Genomic DNA, 19,999 nt, shown 5'->3' with positions numbered 1-19,999 from the left:
TCTTCCTGGAGAAGGCGCGCCAGACCCCGCACAAGCCGTTCCTGCTCTACGCGACGAGACGCTCACCTACGCGCAGGTGGACCGGCGCAGCAACCAAGTGGCGCGGGCGCTGCGCGACCACCTCGGCCTGCGCCAGGGAGACTGCGTGGCGGTTTTCTTGGGCAATGAGCCGGCCTTCGTGTGGCTGTGGCTGGGGCTGGCCAAGCTGGGCTGTGCCATGGCGTGCCTCAACTACAACATCCGCGCCAAGTCCCTGTTGCACTGCTTCCAGTGCTGCGGAGCGAAGGTGCTACTGGCCTCGCCAGGTGAGCCCGGGGCGCGCTTGGCCCTGGCGTTGGGCTCCTCAGAGGGGAGGGTGTGGGGGGTCAGATCGGATCTGGAGGTGTAGAGGGAGGGGATGGCAACCCTTCCTAGAAATGCTAAGTCATGATCGTTAGAACCATCCGTGGGAGCTGACCGTCCCAGGCACTGTGTCAAGCACTATCCGGTGTTGCTTTTCATCCTCACAACAGGTAGGGTTTACTATGGGACTTTATAGGTGAGGCCACTGGGGCCAGAGAGGTGAAGCCTCATACCCCAAGTCAAAGAGCTGGGAGGAAGGGGTCAGTTCAGCAGGGCTGTTCACCGTGAGAGTCCAAGCTCTTAATAAACAAGACTGACTGCGTTCAAATGTAGAGGATCGTGACTGTGAACAACAGTGGATCCCCCAAAAATTGTTCTCGCTTCTGCTGCTTGACTGGCTGTGTGATCGTAGGAAAGTCACTTTCCCTCTCTGACCCTTGGTTTCTTCCTGTGCAATGACTGCTTCCAGTTCCCAGGTACTATTAGCCTCCCTGGGTTCTCACTGCAGAAAGGAGACCCCACTGACCCCCGAGGAGAAGACTCTGGGGATCTGCTGCAGTGCCCTGGTGAGCCCCTTTTGCATCGATAGCAGTAGTGACCTTTGGTTCTGTGGTTACCTCCTGCCATATTCCTGCCATATTTCAGGTAACTGCATGCTGCAGTGGTGACCAGGCCAGGAAGCAACCAAGAACCTGTTACCCCCCAGGCTGCTGGTTTTCCCTTCCCAGAAAACTTGTCTCTGCACATGAATAAGGACCAGCAGTTGCTTCTCACTGTGCTAGTAAGAGGAGGCCAGCCAAGTGCGGGCTGAAAGACCTGGAGAAATAGGGAGTCAGGGAGCCTCACCTTTCTGGGACGCCTTTCTGACAAGGTCGTATGCCGGATGCTTTGATTAATTACCCTGAGAGATAATCTAGCATTACCCCTGTTACAGAACTGAGGGAAATGAGGCTTAAAATTCCAACCTAGGCCCTAGCTGGGTTGTTCAGTGGTTAGAGTGTCAGCCCACAGACTGAAGGGTCTCGGGTTCCATTCCGGTCAAGGGCATCTATCTCAGCTGCAGGCTCAATCCCTGCCCCCATAGAGGTTCGTGGAGGAGGCAACCCAATAGATGTGTCTCTCTCACATTGATGTTTCTCTCTCTCTAAAAATCAATGGAAGAATTATCCTCAGGTGAGGATTAATAGCAACAACAACAAAATTCCAACCTAGGTCTGTCCAACTTCAGAGCCCATGACTTCGCTTGGGTCGTGTTCCTTCCTCTACATGGCTGTACAGCACTAGAGCTGGAAGGGATCAAGCATCCATCTGCTCTCCCCCTTCATTTCACAGCTAAGGAAACGGAGGCAAGCTAAGCAGTTTGCCTTTCAGGAAGATGAGATATCTACTCACTTGTGAGAAACCTGGAAATTTTCACATCTGTTTCATGTGGCATAATAGATCCCCAAAATGAAGGTGTTATCTAAAAGTTTAAAAACAGGGGAGGGAGAGCAGTTTTAAAGGCAGCGGAGTTATTTGGAAGTCATGGTCCTTTCAAGAAAACTCCCAATAGTTTCTAGTTGCCTGGGAAATGAGACAACTTCACTATTTAACCCAGTGGTTGGCAAACTGCAGCTCAGCAAACCATGGCTCACGAGCCACATGCGGTTTGTTGGCCCCTTGAGTGTGTCTCTTCCACAAAATACCAGCTCTTCAACAAAATACCGACTTCTGCACATGGGCCACGAAGTTTCAATTGCACTGTACGTGCGCGCCTGCACGTGGTATTTTATGGAAGAGCCACACTCAAGGGGCCAAATTTTAACCGAAAGACTCTGTTACTTTACCAGCCAATTCAGAGGGAAGTTCTTAGCACAGTGATCTTTGTACCACTTCAGGAGGGATTGAAATACTATTAAACTGCACAGGACTGTCCGTCATTGTGTGACGATGGGAATACATTATGAGAAATGCATTGTAAGGCAATTTGTCACTGTGCCAGCATCATAGAATGCACAGACCTGGATGGTATAGCCTACTGCACACCTTGGCTATCGATTATACCACTGTTGTATATATGGTTCATCATTCACCAAACCATTATCATGCAGCACATGACTATATCCCAGGCCCCCAGTGAGGAAGGTCAAGGACTGGGAGTTTTGTTGACAAAGAACTTGGGTTTAAATGACCATAATAAAGTTTGGTTCTGAATTTCAGGTCAAAGATACAACCAGATATCTCCATGTCCACCCAGACAGTCCTCTGCCGTTGAGCATTATTGTTTGGGTCATTTTACATGGAGAGTATAATGAAATTCTAACATTTAGATCACACTTGAACCAGGCTTTCCAGTGGACCCATGACATTCTCTAGCAGTAAACTGACCTTGGAGAGAGGCCACACATTTGCAAAACATTCAGTTTTTCCAAATCACTGAGGGACTATGGCACATCCTGTGAATTACACTCTGACCAGAATCAGTTCCCGCAAAGGAGGTAGCACAGAGTCCAAAGTTGCATGCTTAGTAAATGTGCCCATGTTTAAATGTGTTGAATTGACAAATTCTTAGAATTCTTTCAAGTTGGAAGGAATCTTACAGATATTCTAATCCTATAATCCTCCAACTTCGGTGAATGTGTTATACTTCAGTTAAAAAAAAACAACTTTAAAAAATAAATTTTAATGAGCATAAGAATCACCTGGGAAGCTAGATTATTTTGAAAAATTGATTCCTGAACTCCAATCCCCAAAAAGCACTGATCTGGAAAAACTGTGATGGGACCCAGGGATGTGTATGTTTATAATAAGCCCCACCCCTTCCCCAGATGATTTTGAAGCAAACAGTCTGAGGACTAGACTTTGAGAAACGACTAGTCTTATTTCCACTTGTTACATAGCTGAGCAATTTCCCAGAGGGGTGATATCACTAGCCTGGAGTCACATGGCTAGTTAGCAACGGAGAGCTGGGGACAGAACCCAATTTTCTTTCTCACTTCCAGGGCACTTCTTATCCTGTTACACCATCTGAACATGGTACATAAAGGTGAGGGGTTTTCTACATGTTGGAGTGGTGACAATTCAATAGGGTTTGAGTCTGCACTATCAGGAATTTCAGTGCCCAGTTATTTCTTCAGAATTTACTCTATTTCCCAAAAGTCAAAGATTCACAAACACTTCCCCAAATCGAACAGAAGCCCCCGTCTCCCAGAGAATATCATCTTCTCTCTGTAGTACATTTCAGGATCCTTCTCTGTGGCAGGGTATGGTGTAAATAATTACATGGAAAACAATTGCCTTCTTATTTGAATCTGTGTTAGCTTTATTGATAGAAGCCAACTTGTTGGTCTGGCAGTTTTTCAAGCAATTTCCCAAACATGGAATATGAGAAACACAGGAATTAATTAATTACCTACACTAATAAAAGAGAAACATGCAAATTGGTGTCATTCCACTACGCCCACCAGCCAATCAGAGTGACTATGTAAATTAACCCAACAAAGATGGTGGTTAATTTGCATATGCAGGCACGGAGCGAAGACTGAAGGCTCTGGCCGGAGTGAAGACTAAAGACTGTAGACTGAAGACTGAAGGCCTGGGTCCCAGGTGCCGGAGGAAAACCGGTGCCAGCAGCCAGGGGAAGGAAGGCCTATTGCGTGAATCTTTGTGCAACAGGCTTCTAGTAATTATATAATTATATAATTAATTTCATACGACATAGGATATTTTGTGAAACCATTCAAAAGAGTCCCCCCCCCCTTCGCCTCACAGTAAATTTGCTTTGTTTCCACTTAGGCTATCCTTAAGATTGTCACTAAGCTAGCTCTCCTACTAGAGGGTAACCCAGGTCTCCCATCAGTTTACTGGCAAGATCTCCACCATCTGACCCAATATAGCCATGCAAGGCTCCCACAGTGTGGCCTCTACTCATATACAAGGCTTTAGTAACAGTTAAAGATGCTTCCTGTTGCAAGACCTGGGTCCAGCGAGATCATAAAATGTTCCAGGTTACCTTTGACCTGGTTTTTAAGGTTGTGAAAAACAAAATTGGACCTTTAAGCAATGTGATAAAAGAAAATGCTTCCAATTTTTTTTCAAAGGTGTTGCATCATTGTAAGTTCTAAAACAGGAGAACTTCATTATAGAACTAGTGTCAGGACCAAGGAGAAGTCTTGTCATACAAACTTTTGAGGTTAGATTAAGAAAAGCAGATGGCACAACAATCTAACTTCAAATCAAGAAGCATTTAGAGAGTCCCCATAAAGTACAAGCTAGTTGCCAGGGTGGGATGAAAAGTTAAGAAAATGAATTAGTTCGAGGATCTTACCGTCCAGCAAAAGAACTAAGCTGCATACACATCTGATTGTGACATCCAGGAGAATGGGATAAGTAGGCTGCAGGAGCTCAGGGAGGGGGGTAAAGAGCAGAGGGTGAAGGCTTTTGGGGTCCTTGACAACTGAGCTGAGCAAGTGCAATTGGGAAGCGGGCATTTCAGGCAAGAGGAGCCCAAGAGGCAGTTTTCATCAGTTCCGTAACACGGTGAGATGCTTCATTAAAGAGTTTTACTCTGTAAGGACTAGAGCAGGCTGGACTTAAATAATAGCAATTTTTTAAGCTCTTTACTGATGAGATTCCACTGTTGAGGACATAGGGACTCAGAGAAATCAAGGAATGGCCAACAGCAGTGGCCTAACGTTGATGGAAAGAGATCATTTTCCAGTGTTAATGTTAGCTAAGGATCAGGGCATAGATATAATCTTATCTCCACTCCTGTTATCTCTCTGGGTTGCCCAAGGAGTAACTTTGATGAGTCACTTTAATTCCCTTTGATTATCTTAAGCAGGGGTCCTCAAACTTTTTAAACAGGGGGCCAGTTCACTGTCCCTCAGACCATTGGAGGGCCAGACTATAGTTTTAAAAAAAACTATGAACAAATTCCTATGCACACTGCACATATCTTATTTTGAAGTAAAAAAACAAAATGGGAACAAATACAATATTTGTATTTGCATGTGGCCCGCGGGCCGTAGTTTGAGGACCCCTGATCTTAAGGGACATAGAATTCTCTCATATATCTAGCACATAATATAACCACTGAGCCATACTTCTGGGCAATCGTCACTCTGTAAATGTTGCATTGAGTTGTGCCTTTCTAGCTGAATGTAACAGACTCTCTTCTCTGAAGCTTAAGAACCATTGGGTTGGGCAAGAGGGCATAAAAAATGATGTAAAACAAATCACATGTATCCTGATTTGAGAAAATCCATTTAGACACAATCCCCCCCAAGCCCAGACTCACCCTACCAAAGACTTGTTTATGTTCCAGTTACATCTGGCAGTGGGTGTAGGAGGGAGGTGCTCTCTCTTTCTCGGGTCTCATTGACAGAGAGGAAACTAGTGATGAGCACAGGATGGGCTGGAACCATAGTGTAGGGAGTCTGTGCATAGATGGTGGGGGACAGAAACACGGACATCAAATGAATAGTGTATCCTAGGGCTGGGGTTCCAGCCAGGTAGCCCAAGGTCTGAATGGACCGCTAGCTTAAACATGTTCTCTCAAATTTTCTTCTTCCCTGTTTAAAAGGGGGTGGTAGTACATTTTTATTCAAAAACAAACTAGCACTTTGCTAGCGTAACTGGGAATACTTTTTTTTCTTTTTTAAAAAAATATATTTTATTGATTTCAGAGAGGAAGGGAGAGGGAAAGAGAGATAGAAATATCAATGATGAGAGAGAATCATTGATTGGCTGCCTCCTGCACGCCCCCCAGCTGGGGATCAGCCCACAACCGGGGCATGTGCCCTTGACCAGAATCGAACCTGGAACCTTTCAGTCCACAGGCTGACACTCTATCCACTGAGCCAAACCAGCTAGTGGTCGGCCTCGCGAGCCACATGCGGCTCTTTGGCCCCTTGAGTGTGGCTCTTCCACAAAATACCGACTTCTGCGCATGGGCCACGAAGTAAAAGCCTGTTGATTGTCATTATAAACACGTGGTATTTTGTGAAAGAGCCACACTCTAGGGGCCAAAGAGCCGCATGTGGCTCGCGAGCCGCAGTTTGCCAACCACGGAGCTAGGACCTTTATTTTTCTTTTATTTTAATTGAATTTATTGGAGTGACATTACTTAATAATGACATTACTTATATAGGTTTCAGGTGTAAAATTCTGTAATACGTTATCTGTATATTGTATTGTGTATTTACCACCCAAGTCAAATCTCCTTCAGTCACCATTTATCGCCTCTTTACTCTGTTCTGCCTCTCCCCTCCCCGTTTCCCTCTGGTAATCACCTACTGTTGTCTGAGTCTATGAGGTTGTTTGTGTGGGTTTTTTGCTTAATCCCTCCACTTTTTTTACCCAGCCCCCAAACTCCCTCGGCTCTGATAGCTGTCAGCTTGTTCTCTGTATCTATGAGTCTGTTTCTGTTTTGTTTGTTAGTTTATTTTGTTCATTAGATTCCACATGTAAGTGGAAATGTGACTATAGTGCAAATAATATTTACAGAGTCATAATCTTGTCAATTCAGATTATTGGTTTTTAGCTTCTAGAGCCAACCCATAGACAAAGCTCGGAGGACAGAATTATGGTCTCAAAATAGATGTAAATACCATTAACCTAGACAACATAAAGTGAACTGTTGTGAGTGGACATGGGTAAAATGGGGGTAGGGATAAAAATTAATAGGTCAAGAGGTAGCAGGAAAAGTACATTACTTGGTGATGAAGAGTTGATTGCCAGAAGAAACAGCTTTAAAAAGGTTTCGTTTTGAGGAGGGATGAAGTAAAAGCCTGTTGATTGTCATTATAAACCCTTTTGTACTATCTCATTTATTTTTATCAGGTCCATGAGTCTGATTAAATTTTTTTTATTATTTAAATGCATCTACCCTGGTCTGTGTGACTCAGTTGGTTGAGCATCATCCCATGTACTGAGAGGTCGCTGGTTCAATTCTGGGTCTGGGCACATGCCCAGGTTGCAGGATGGATTCCCAGTGTGGGGGCATGCAGGAGGCAGCCAATCAATGTCTCCCTCTCTCTCTCTCTCTCTCCCTCCCTCTCTCTCCTTCTCCTTTCCTCTCTCTCTCAAATCAATAAAAACATTTCTTAAAAATTTCAATGCATCCATCCAGATATTTCTCATCTTAATGGAGACAGTATTCACAAACATCTGAAAAACAAACCATGTAAGATGACTTAGGCAGAGCTCCCCAAGGCAATTCCCTGGGATATTGAGTCACCTTCCCATTAATATTCACTTCAGTTGTCACGGTTCAAGCTAAGTGAGCTTAAAGGCCATCTCATCTTATGGTTTAAGAGCACAGATCCAAGTGGCAGATATTAAATGTAGTTTGCATATTAAATTGGTATCTAACATTTTTTTACCATAACCCACAGTAAAAAATACATTTATGTGTGATCCAGTACCCAAACACCCACATAACTGAAGCAAAACCTTTAAAAACAATGCCTATCTTTTACTATGCATGTCGTGCTCTGAAAATTTCTATTTTGTTCTATTTTAATTTTTAAAAAATACTGGTCCTTTTTTTTTTTTCTTGTAATCCTCACTCGAGGATCTTTTTCCATTGATTTTTAGGGAAAGTGGAAGAGAGAGGGAAAGACAGAGAGAAACTCATTGGTTGCCTCCTGCACCAGCCCCCACCAGGGTCTGGGCCTGGGAGGAGCCTGCCACCCAGGTATGTGCTCCTGACCAGAATCGAACTGCGGGCTGACGCTCTATCCCCTGAGCCAAACTGGCTAAGGCAATACTGATCACTTTAAATTTTTTTAATAATCCACTATTGTATTGTGACCATGGTGAAAACATGCTAATCGTTGTTTTTCTCAGGCCATAGGATATGCTTGTGAAATTTGGAGCTTATTTCTCAGATCAGCTGGAGCTTCCTAATAGAACTTCCTGTTACTGATGTGTTAAAAAAAAAAATTGTCAGCTTCCATCATCTTTGTTACTTCACATGGCTCCCTTATTTTCATTTCTCTTTCCTTCAAAAAAGTATTTTTCACCGCTGATCCTGTGGGGCCCAAATACATGCACTTATATATATTGATGTTTACCCGTATGTCCATTTGTTTGTACAGATTTTAACCAACCATTTGCTGCTTAAGAAAAACCACTAAAGCTCTAACCGGTTTGGCTCAGTGGATAGAGCGTCGGCCTGTGGACTCAAGGGTGCCAGGTTCGATTCCGGTCAAGGGCATGTACCTTGGTTGCGGGCACATCCCCAGTAGGGAGTGTGCAGGAGGCAGCTGATCGATGTTTCTCTCATCGATGTTTCTAACTCTCTATCTCTCTCCCTTCCTCTCTGTAAAAATCAATAAAATATATTTTTTTTAAAAAAGAAAAACCACTAAAACCCAACCTTCCCTCAAATATCAGAACCTTGTGATGTTTTCAAATGTGGCAAACTCCATGTTTAAAAATATATAACTCTAAGCATTACTGGTCATGTCTACACATTTTAACAAAAATTATCTGCTGAAAATAAGATGTCCGTGAAGCCTGTGACAACCCAGACGGTGAGCCGAGTATTTTCCTGGGATCGTGTCTCGAGACTCCAAAGAATGAGCTACTCGGACCAGAAGATATAAGCAAAAGTGTGGAAAGTTTATTATAAGCAGATTCAGACTCCCCGCAAAGGGAGGGGAACCCAATAACGGGCTGCCCCTTAAAGCCTTGTAGTCCAGGGGTATATATTTGCTACAAGCCTGCTTCTGTGTCTATCTGTGACGTCACCTGATTGATTCCCTCAACTGTTCTTGCCCAGCAGCAGACCTAAACTTTCTCTGTTTCTGTGTGTTCTTCCTCTGTTCCCATGCTGAACTTTCTCTGTTTCTATGTGTTCGTACATCTTGTTTACCGCAGGCCCTTCCTTGGTTTCCCATGCCTCCCACTTTGAGTGCAGAAACATTTTATTATTTCTGCTTGGTTGGTTCCTGCGGTTAGGCTGGCTCAAACTGCCATGTCTGCCCCCGCCTATGTTTCACCTGCCTTTGTTTTCCATTGGACCCCTGCCCTGTCTGCCTGCATTTCAAGTGAACCCTCTCACCTGTTGCACTAATAGAACTTTAATGGGCTAATTTAATTCGTTTGGTTTTTTTTCTTATTAAATTAAGAACTACAAGCAGCTGTTGAAGAGGTGCTGCCAAGCCTGAAGAAAGATGATGTGTCCATCTATTATGTGAGCAGAACTTCCAACACAGACGGGGTTGACTCTTTCCTAGACAAAGTGGATGAAGTCTCAACCGAACCTGTCCCAGATTCCTGGAGGTCTGAAGTCACGTTCTCCACGCCTGCCTTATACATTTATACTTCTGGAACCACAGGTAAAAATAAAGACAGGATTCTAAAAGAAATGGACCTACCCTGAAGAAGGAGTTCAGTGGTGGGTTAGGTTTTCAAATGGTCTCTTTGACAAAAGTTATCAAATAACTAATACTTAAAGGGATTTAGCTCTTTTTTTAAAATTTAAATTCTTTATTGTTTAAAGTATTACATAAGTCTCCTTTTTCCCCCATTAACCTCTCCCCGGCCACCCCCATCCCCCAGCACACTCCCCCTGCCCTGTCTGTGTCCATTGGTTATGCTCATATGCATGCATATAAGTCCTTTGATTGATCTCTTACCCCCTCCCCCCTGCCTTCCCTTTTAGGTTGCACAGTCTATTCAATGCTTCTATGACTGTGGTTCTATTTTTGTTCATCAGTTTATGTTGTTCATTATATTCCACAAATGGTGAGATCATGTGATATTTATCTTTCTCTGGGGGATTTAGCTCTTTGCCTGTGAGAATGATGTTATCTCATAGCACATGATCCCATTTGAATTTCTCGAAGCTATGCATATTTCCCCCTCCTTGATATGTAGAATAAAGTGGTTAACCAAAAATTATCAAAATAGTTGTGATGATGGATCAATTTGGAACTGAGTAGGTTTGGGGAATTTTTTAAATGATTGTTGTATTTTGATTATAATCAGAGTCCATATGTAATGTGTAACCAATTATAAATAGATCACCAGAGAAGACTATAGGACAATAATGGGGTCATCTATAAAATAAAAGCCTAATATGCTAAGTGTCCAGTCTTCCGGTCAACCAATCAAAGAGTAATATGCTAATGATATGCTAACCGCTCAACCTCTCAACCGCTCACTATGACTTGCACTGACCACCAGGGGGCAGACGCTCCAACCGGCAGGTTAGCTTGCTGCTGGGGTCCGGCCAATTGGTACTGAGGGAGAAGGGCCGGACACACCCTGGAGTCCTCCCACGGTCCCTCCCCAGCTGGCCAACCTCCCTCATCCTTCCCTGGCCCCAATTCTGCACCAGTGGGGTCCCTCAGTCTGGCCTGCGCCCTCTTGCAATCCAGGACCCCTCAGGGGATGTCAGAGAGCCAGTTTTGGCCCAATCCCGCAGGCCAGGCCGAGAGACCCTACTGGTGCATGAATTTGTGTACCAGGCCTCTAGTATTTATATAAATGTTTTGACTACTATCTTCCTATGCAACACTGAGTTAGAGCTGTTTGCTGCTGTGGGTGTAGGATGGCTGGAGCTGTTTGCTGCTGTGGGTGTAGGATGGCTGTCAACTCAGGGCCTAAAATACTATATTTCATCACACTGGATGCTGCACCATTATTTTTATGAGCCACTAAGAAAAAACATTGCCAATTAGCAGTGTTGGAACACTGCGATATGGAATGGGCAATACATATTAAGGGTAAGATGTACTAGGTGTGCTCCTAGGAGCTTTGTGGCATTTGTTCATACAGTTCTCCACCCTTCTTGAGATGTATACTATTGTTATTCCCAAACGTTATATACTATATTGCCAACCAAATGGTAGGCTGAATAGTTAACCAAATGCTTCCACTACATACAGGCTCTACCTTAACATATGAGACTTTGTCCTCAATTCTTAAGAGAGTGGAAAAATTAAATTGTAAACTTCATTTTGGGAAATTAATGAGCCATTGGTGAATGACTGGGAGTTCTAGTCTTAATACTAGATAAATATGGAATGGATTCACCATGCAGGTTTGGGCTGTCAAAAATAAAACCCATTCTAGGAAGATAAAGAGAATCCACACTCCTTAACTAATCCCATAATTCAGAATTTATATTTACATGAAAGATAGTTGGGTTGATGTTTATTTTACTTTTCTTCTTGTCTCTAAATAAAATTTTGCTCTTATAAACATTAATTCAAAGAACTCCCTTAAGCAACTGGAGAACAAAATGTTTTTCCTGTTCCTCCAAAGGCAGTCATTGGCACAGAATTATGTAATAGTTACCAAGCACTCTTAATTCTTCATTAATACAAAAATCTTAAATTAGGAAAGTTTCTGAAAGTACTTCAAAGCAGCAAAGGCTATGCCTGTCTATATATAATTCAGAGCTTTTACTATTCAGAAGATTCTTTTTCATGGTGAATACAATGGGCTTATTGATGTTTTCTTCTATTTCTTAATATTAGTATTTCTTAAAATGGGGCATTAAATACTAACACAATGCCAGAGAAAATGAACTTTGAATTATGTTTATAATGATGGTAGTTTGCTGTTCTTTAGGCGATACCTGGCAAAGGTACCATCAAGTACTGAAGGGTCTGAGTGTACAGAGAACTGCATTTCTCTTCACAAAGCCAATTGACCCACTCAGGTCTTAAACTCTAGCTCAGCCCCTTAGTAAGGCCTTCACACCCTCCTCAATTAAGTTGACCTTCCATAGGAAACAATATAAGCATATCCTTTCAATAAGGTCTTACAAAAAACTTACATAAATTATAGTTAAGAATATACAAATGTATTTAGTCTAGTATACTAAAACTACACTGAGATATCAATTTTCACCTTTCAGGTTTGCAAACATTCTCCCATTTGAGAGCACACCTTGGCAAGGCTCTGAGGAAGCATGTACATTCATGTATTGCTGACAGGAGGAAAAATAGGGACCGGCCTTACAGCTGGCACTGTGGGTACCTATCAAAATTACAAAGGCATGTCTTTTGACCCCACAATCTCACTTCAGCAAATGTATCCTACAGACATGGTATCATTCATAGTGTGAACTGCCATGTGGACCAGGTTATTTACTGCAGCATTGTTTAAAATAGCAAAATGGTGTGGATAAAATATAATATACAAAGGACTTGATGTGACTGAGAGAGAATAAATGAACGAATAAATAAGGGAAATTTCTATGTACAAATGTGGACAGATCTCCAAGATGCATTATTAAGTGTAAGGAAAAGTGCTGAAGAGTGTTTTTATTTTTTAAATGGAAGAAAGGGCAAGAACATATGAGCAAATGTTCAAAATTTCATATATATGTGTATGTACATTATGCATATACATACAGAAACTTTAGAAGAGCACCTAAGAAATCACAAAAGTAGTTATGAGGGAAGGTGATGGGATAGATAGGCTATTTACTCTCTGAATCTCATCCTTCTTATCTGTGGATTAGAGAACATAATTCTACTTATCTCATTAATTATGAGAATTAAATGAAATTTTGAAAATACTCTGTAAGGTGGTAGAGATAGAGCAGAAATTGAATAGTCATTTCTTCTTTCTCTTAAAATTACTACTGTAATAACCATGTCACACAGGGGGCAGCAAAGTCTGGCCTGTGTGCCAAATATAGCCTCCACCCCCACACACGCACCTGTTTTTGTAAATAGTTTTATTGGAACACTGCCACATTCATTCCTTTATGTCAGCGATTTTCAACTGGTGTGCCACAAGAATTTTTAAAACATGCAATACCTGACTGTTTAGTCAGGGGCACTGACGTCTTTTCCCTTAGATCAGCGGTTCTCAACCTGTGGGTCGCGACCCCTTTGGGGGTCAAACGATCCTTTCACAGGGGTCGCCTAAGACCATCGGAAAACACATATAATTACATATTGTTTTTGTAATTAATCACTATGCTTTCATTATGTTCAATTTGTAACAATGAAAATACATCCTGCATATCAGATATTTACATTATGATTCATAACAGTAGCAAAATTACAGTTATGAAGTAGCAATGAAAATAATTTTATGGTTGGGGGTCACCACAACATGAGGAATTGTATTAAAGGGTCGTGGCATTAGGAAGGTTGAGAACCACTGCCTTAGATTGTCAAATTAAAAAATGGTAACAGCCAACACAACAGCCATCCAGTGTGAATGAATCAAAATTATACCTAATTCTTTTGTCAGGTTGGCAAAAAATATGTTTGTTTGTTTGTTGTTTGTGCTGCAGAATTTTAGTAATTAGTTTATGTGTGCCATGTGATGAAAAAGTTTGAAAATCGCTGCGTTATTGTTTGGTTGCTGTCAGCTACAATATAGGAATAGAGTTGAGTAGTTTCAACAGAGACTGTATGACTGTGCAAAGCCTAAAACATTTACTATCTGGTCCTTCACGGAAAAATTTGCCGACTCCTGGTCTAACTGATTATGGCCCTTCCATCTGCAATTCTCTAATCGCCCGACGATGAATCGCAAGCCAGATCTCTCTCCCAGACCATGTGTCTGTGAATGGCTGGTCTTGGCTCACTCAGACATACTCTTGTATCTTTACAAAGGTCTCCCAAAAGCTGCAATGATCAATCATCATCGCTTATGGTATGCAACCGGCCTCAGTCTTATAAGCAGGGTTACGAAAGATGATATCATCTATACCACTCTGCCCTTGTACCACAGCGCTGCGCTTATGATTGGCTTACATGGATGCATTGTGGCTGGTAAGCTTTTTCTCTCAACAAGGCAATGGAGGTCAGTATACATTCACATCTACTCATAAGAAAAAGTAATTCAAAATTTGGCTACTCTCCTGTGTGGTAGGAAGTGTTAATAACAAAGCTGTTTGACTCACACATGGCAAGCAGGTATTTAAATAATTTCTATTTTTTCATGCCTGCTTATCTAATAGTATAATGCTACAATTGTTCAGTATGTCAAGGAAGAAACTTTAAAAAAAATATTTGATGTCTTTATCCAGGTCAAAACACTTGATTCTTTTTATTTTACTTTTTTTTCTTTTTTTAAGAAAGAGAGAGAAAGGAAGAGGGGGAGAGAGGAATATCAAAGATCAATGCAAGAGTAATCATTCAGCTGCCTCCTGCACACCTCTCACAAGGGATTGAGCCCACGACCCAAGAATATGCCCTGACTAGGAATTGAACCAGCAACCTTTCCCATGAATGGGATGACACCTCACCAGCTGAGCCACAGCAGCCAAGGCAAACACTTGATTCTCATATTTGATACATAATTCTCTGCCATCATTTCCATTTTTAGAAATCTACATGTTGGTCTCCATTAGCATTTCATTTAAACTTTTCCTTCAGTTGTTCCCATTCTACTTTATTCTTCCCTACTCCTACAACTCCTCAGCTCTGGTCAGAATACCTGGCTTGTCATCTCTTCTCTTTCCTTCTCAAACTTTACCATTCAAAACAGAGTTGCCACCCTCTCTTCTTTCAGTAGGATTGATGCCAACTTTCATACATTAAGGCTCTGTCTTGTATCCTCCTGTTCCAGGAAACCATCTCTAACGCTCTAAGCTAAAAAACTTAAATTTTTCTCAACATGTTATTTTATTATGAATAATTATATATGTGTATACAGGGTATTCCCCCCCCCAAAAAAAATGTATACACATTTAACAGCTCATAGCTCAGTTTTGAAAATGAAATGTATTTTAATAAACACTGCTTTTATAATTATTCAAAGTGTGTGTATAAACTTTGGGTGGGACACCCTAAATATACACATATACATATACAATTGCCCAGGACTCTGCTTCTTTCCCTCACCAACTTAGTGGGATGCTGTAAAACACTTAGCCCCATATCAGCCCCCAAATCAGCAGGAAATGGGTGGCCCTGATCATATTGGTGGGCCTTGTGAGAACAGGGTAACTCTGAGGCTCCCAAAAAGACAATTCAACCACTCACACATTCCCTTGAGCAGCAAAAATACATGCAAAAGAAGGAATAGTCTTTTTAAAAATGTCTCCTCTTTGAAAACATTGGATTTTTGTTTATATAGGAGTAAAAATAAACTAAGAACATAAATATTTGTGAGTTTACTTCACTTTGCTACATTTCATGCCTCTAATTAGGTTAAATATAATAGATACATTATTTTTTTTAAATATATTTTTATTTATTTTTTACAGAGAGGAAGGGAGAGGGATAGAGAGTTAGAAACATCGATGAGAGAGAAACATCGATCAGCTGCCTCCTGCACACTCCCTACTGGGGATGTGCCCGCAACCAAGGTACATGCCCTTGACTGGAATCGAACCAGGGACCCTTGAGTCCGCAGGCCAACGCTCTATCCACTGAGCCAAACCGGTTAGGGCAAGATACATTATTTTACCCATTGTGATAGTCTCCTATTGCTACTATAACAAATCACAAACTTAGTGGTTTAAAAGAACACAGATTTGTTCTCTTACTGTTTTGAATGTCAGAAGTCCTAAAATCAAGGTATCAGCAGAGCTGCATTCCTTCTGAAAGCTCTAGGGCAGAATCCATTTCCTTGCCTTTTCTAGCTTCTAAAGGCTGCCTGCTTTCCTTGGCTCATGGCCCCTTCTTTCACCTTCAAAGCATATCACTCCAGCCTTTGTTTCCATCATCCCATCTCCTTCGGCCCTTGACCTTCTTGCCTTCCTCTCATAAGGATCCTTGTGTTTATATCGGGCCCACACAGATAATCCAGCATAATCTTCCCACCTCAAAATTCTTAACTTAATTACATCTAAACAGACCCTTTTGCCATGTAAGGTGGAATATTCACAGGTTCTAGGGATTGGGATGTGGACATCTTGGGGAACAATTTTCTCTACTCCCCCAACAAAGAAGAATTCTCCTGCTTGCTCAAGAACCTGGCTCTCCAGTGCCCACACAATGAAGTCTGGTTCCTCCAGCTGGCACTTCCAAGCTCTCCATGACTGCGCCCCTCGCTGCTTCTCCAGCTTCATCTTCATGAGCCACCCACGCTTTACCACCCCACTTACAAGTCAACTGAGTGTTGGCCATCCTCCAACACCTTCTGAATTATCCTGTCTTTATGTTCATGCTTTTTCCTCTGCCTGGAATTCTCTCATCTTTCTCCATATTCATTTCTCAAGAGCTAATTCAAATTCTACCTCTTCCAAAAATTGCCTTTCTCAGCCCTTGCCAAAACAGAATTAATGTACACACACACACACACACACACACTCACATTCCCTTAGGGTCTTGCTTGAACCTTTTATTTATTGCACACTGACTTTTATTAGAAAGACTTTTTTATGTCTTCTTCTGACTAGATTGGAGGCTCCTACAGGACAAAACCAGGTCTCATTTGGGTTTTTATGCATTGAATGTACTTGGTTCTCAGCACATTTATGAGTGTAATACTTGTAGCTCTTTTTTTACTAACCCTTTCTATTCCTTCTCTGTAGGTGCCACTCTAGTTTTGCGGAACAAATTTTCAGCCAGCCAGTTTTGGGATGATTGCAGAAAATACAATGTCACTGTCATTCAGTATATCGGTGAACTGCTTCGGTATTTATGCAACTCGCCCCAGGTAACTCCCCATGTTTTATTATCTTTTTGAAATGGATAAGATGGGAATTCAAGTCAGTTTGGGTCATGCTAGGCTTTAGCTGGTTTGTATGTATCAGTTTTTATTTTAGTCTTTTAACTGTTTGTCACAACAGAGTGCTTGGCACCACCTTATCGCATAGAAGAGATTTGCTAGATGACAGTTGCTTTTGATATTATCACTCCCCACCTTTGTTCCTGTTTTCACATCTTACCCTCTTTTCCACTCTCTGCCTATTTAAAGCCTACTCAGGTTCAAAGCTCAGCTCAAATGATTGCTTATATGGCAAGAGTCATTACTCTCTACCGTACATCATTTGATATCTACCCATTGTGGTCCTGGTCACATTGCAGGTGTCTTCATGTCTCCCATTCTCCCTGGGGAATAAAAGTTTTGATGGCTGGGACCACATCTGTCTCCTGGCCTTCTCTTATACCAAAGGCAGTCAGGAAACTTAGTTAATGTTACTTTAATGAATAAGTCCCCATGTGGCTTTGAAACTATCTAAGTCTGATGGTTTGGAACAGATGCCCCAGGGTAACTCCAAGGGCCCTGGATCTATCCCGTTTACACATGTCCAGATATCTTGATGGAATATTTGGAAGAACACCTCCTGCCCAGTCCCTCAGCTCTCGCCAGCCTGCCTGGGGACCAGATCAGGGCTTCTCAACAGTGGCACTGATGATATTTTAGTCCCTTCACCCTTTGCTGTGTGGACTTATTGAATGCACTGTAGGATACTTAGTAATATCTTCGGCTTTTTCCCAGGACATGCCAGTAGTACCCTTCCATTCCTCCCCCAGATCGTGATAATCAAACTGTCCTGAAACACTGCCAGATGTCCCCTGGCAGGCAACATCTTCCTCAGTTGAGAAACACTAGACTAGGCAATGCAGTAAGTTCACCAGATTCTACTTCCTTTAATCATTTCACTCATCATAGGAAAACAAATTAGAAGGATCACCAAGTTGATAAATTGCTATTTATAAACATTGGTTATGTTCAACTTATTTAACAGCCGCTGTGTATAAGAAGTTTGTGTATAAGAAGTTTAAGTATAAGAAGCTCTAGCCCCAGTTCTCTCATTCAGTTTTGAACCACATGCCACCTCATCAGAGGCCCCTCCTACTAACAACAAAGTTATCACCCTGCCTCTTACCATTCATCTCATGGATTACTGCTTTTCACAGCGCTATCACCTCTGACATAGTCCAGGTGTACATGACTGTTGTCTGTCTCCCCCAATTAAATGAAATCTCCATGCACCGGGGGCTTTGTTGGCTGCCAGATCCCTAGCACCAAGATCTGTATCTGGCACATCCTAGGCAGCAACAAATTTTGCTGAATGAACATCTAAGTTCTCACCAAGGAAAGATATATAATTAAGTTAAAGGAAGGAATATGTTCCCCCAAAATGTTAGGGCTTTGTACTTATTACTCTGATTTGGGGGGCAGATTCAAAGGATTCATGAGGGTCATAAGTAGTGGTAAGCTAGGTTAGGACCTTTTCTACAGCAATTTCTGTTGATGTCATTATTGAATTTTTTTCACATTAGTTTTCCATCTGGTCCTCAAGGTTGCATGACTCTCTATTAAAACCCAGTAATCTATATGGGGCCCTTCTGTTTGGCTTTTCTTTTCTGCCTAAAGTTACCTCCTTGTCAAATATAAGTCTCCTGAGGGAGAGCATGTTATTTCTATTAGTTCTAACGGGAGCTGCCTTTGGACTTGAGGAAAAGAAATGTTTGTGTGTAGCTCTTTCAGACTCACACACACTCTAATAATATACCACTACACACCCATTCGATGGCTACTACCAAAAAAAGAAAACAACAAGTGTTGGCAAGGATGTGGAGAAATTGGAACCCTGTGTACTTCTGGTGGGAATGTAAAATGGTACAGTTACTGTGAAAAACAATATGGCAGCTCCTCAAAAAATTAAAAATAAAATTACCATCTGATCCAGCAATTCCACTTCTGAGTACATATCCAGAAGAACTTAAAGCAAGGTCTCAAAGAGCTATTTGTACACCATGTTCATAACAGCATTATCATAATAGCTAAAATATGGAAGCAACCCAAGTGTCCATGGATGGATGGATGGATGGATGAATGGATAAGCAAAAAGCTGAGGCACAGGAAGCTACACAGATTCTGAAAATCTCTTGACATACAAATTTACTCAGAAGGAAAAAGAAGGAACCTATGTTTATGAAATTGGTTTTAAAAAGCAGTGATATTGTACACCATGTTCACAGCGGTATTATTCATAATAACTAAAACGTAGAAGCAACACAAGTGTCGGTCCACAGGTGAATGGATAAGCAAAATGTGGTACTGTACATACATACATACAATGGAATATTATTCAGCTTTAAAAAGGAAGGAAATTCTGAACTATGCTACAATATGGGTGAACCTTGAGGACATTATATTAAGTGAAATAACCAGTCACAAAAAGACAAATATGGCATGATTCCATTTATATGAGGTACTTAGAGTAGCCAAAATCATGGAGACAGAAAAGTAAAATGGTGGTTGCCAAGAGCTGGGGGAGGGAAGTAATGGGAAGCTATTGTTTAATGGGTACAGAGTTTAGTTTCACAAGATGAAAAGAGTTATGGAGATGGATGCTAGTGATGGTTGCACAACACTGTGAATATATTTAATACCACCAAGCCGTATACTTAAAAATGGTTAAGGTAGTAAATTTTGTTATGTGTATTTTACTACAATTTAAAAAGAAAACAGGTCATGATAGGAAGCCCAGGTGGATGTAAAGGAAGATTGTATTAAATGAACTCCCCAAACAAAAGTAGAACTAATGGTGGAAGGCTGTAGATCAGTGTAATCAGGATCTTTCTCACCCTTAGAGCTGCCTAAAAAGGCTGTCCCTGGAAGGGCTAACCACCATCTCTAGCAGTGGATATCAGGGAGGCAACTTCTGCTTTAGCTGAGCACATGAGCCCAATGACATCCTTCCTCAGACATGGCATGGCTCCTCAGGAGAATTTGGGGTATTCTGGAGTAATGCTTCTCCTCCCTCTTTTTAACCACATTCAGTAGC

The 19,999-nt window shown here is 41.8% G+C and overlaps 1 protein-coding gene across 1 annotated transcript in view; it reads left to right on the top strand.

The window, feature by feature from the left end:
• The first annotated feature begins 8 nt into the window (after positions 1-8).
• Positions 9-19,999, top strand: part of SLC27A2 (solute carrier family 27 member 2) — a 44,350-nt gene continuing 24,359 nt past the window's right edge. The window contains exons 1-4 of the mRNA XM_006086034.3: positions 9-305; positions 9,459-9,668; positions 13,920-14,078; positions 16,790-16,914. Of these exons, the coding sequence (XP_006086096.2) occupies positions 218-305; positions 9,459-9,668; positions 13,920-14,078; positions 16,790-16,914 (582 nt within the window). The 5' untranslated portion in view covers positions 9-217. The remainder of the gene's footprint in view (positions 306-9,458; positions 9,669-13,919; positions 14,079-16,789; positions 16,915-19,999) is intronic.

This window comes from Myotis lucifugus, unplaced genomic scaffold, assembly GCF_000147115.1.
Source record: "Myotis lucifugus unplaced genomic scaffold, Myoluc2.0 scaffold_23, whole genome shotgun sequence".
NCBI lineage: Eukaryota > Metazoa > Chordata > Mammalia > Chiroptera > Vespertilionidae > Myotis > Myotis lucifugus.
This window is presented reverse-complemented; position numbering and strand designations above follow the sequence as displayed.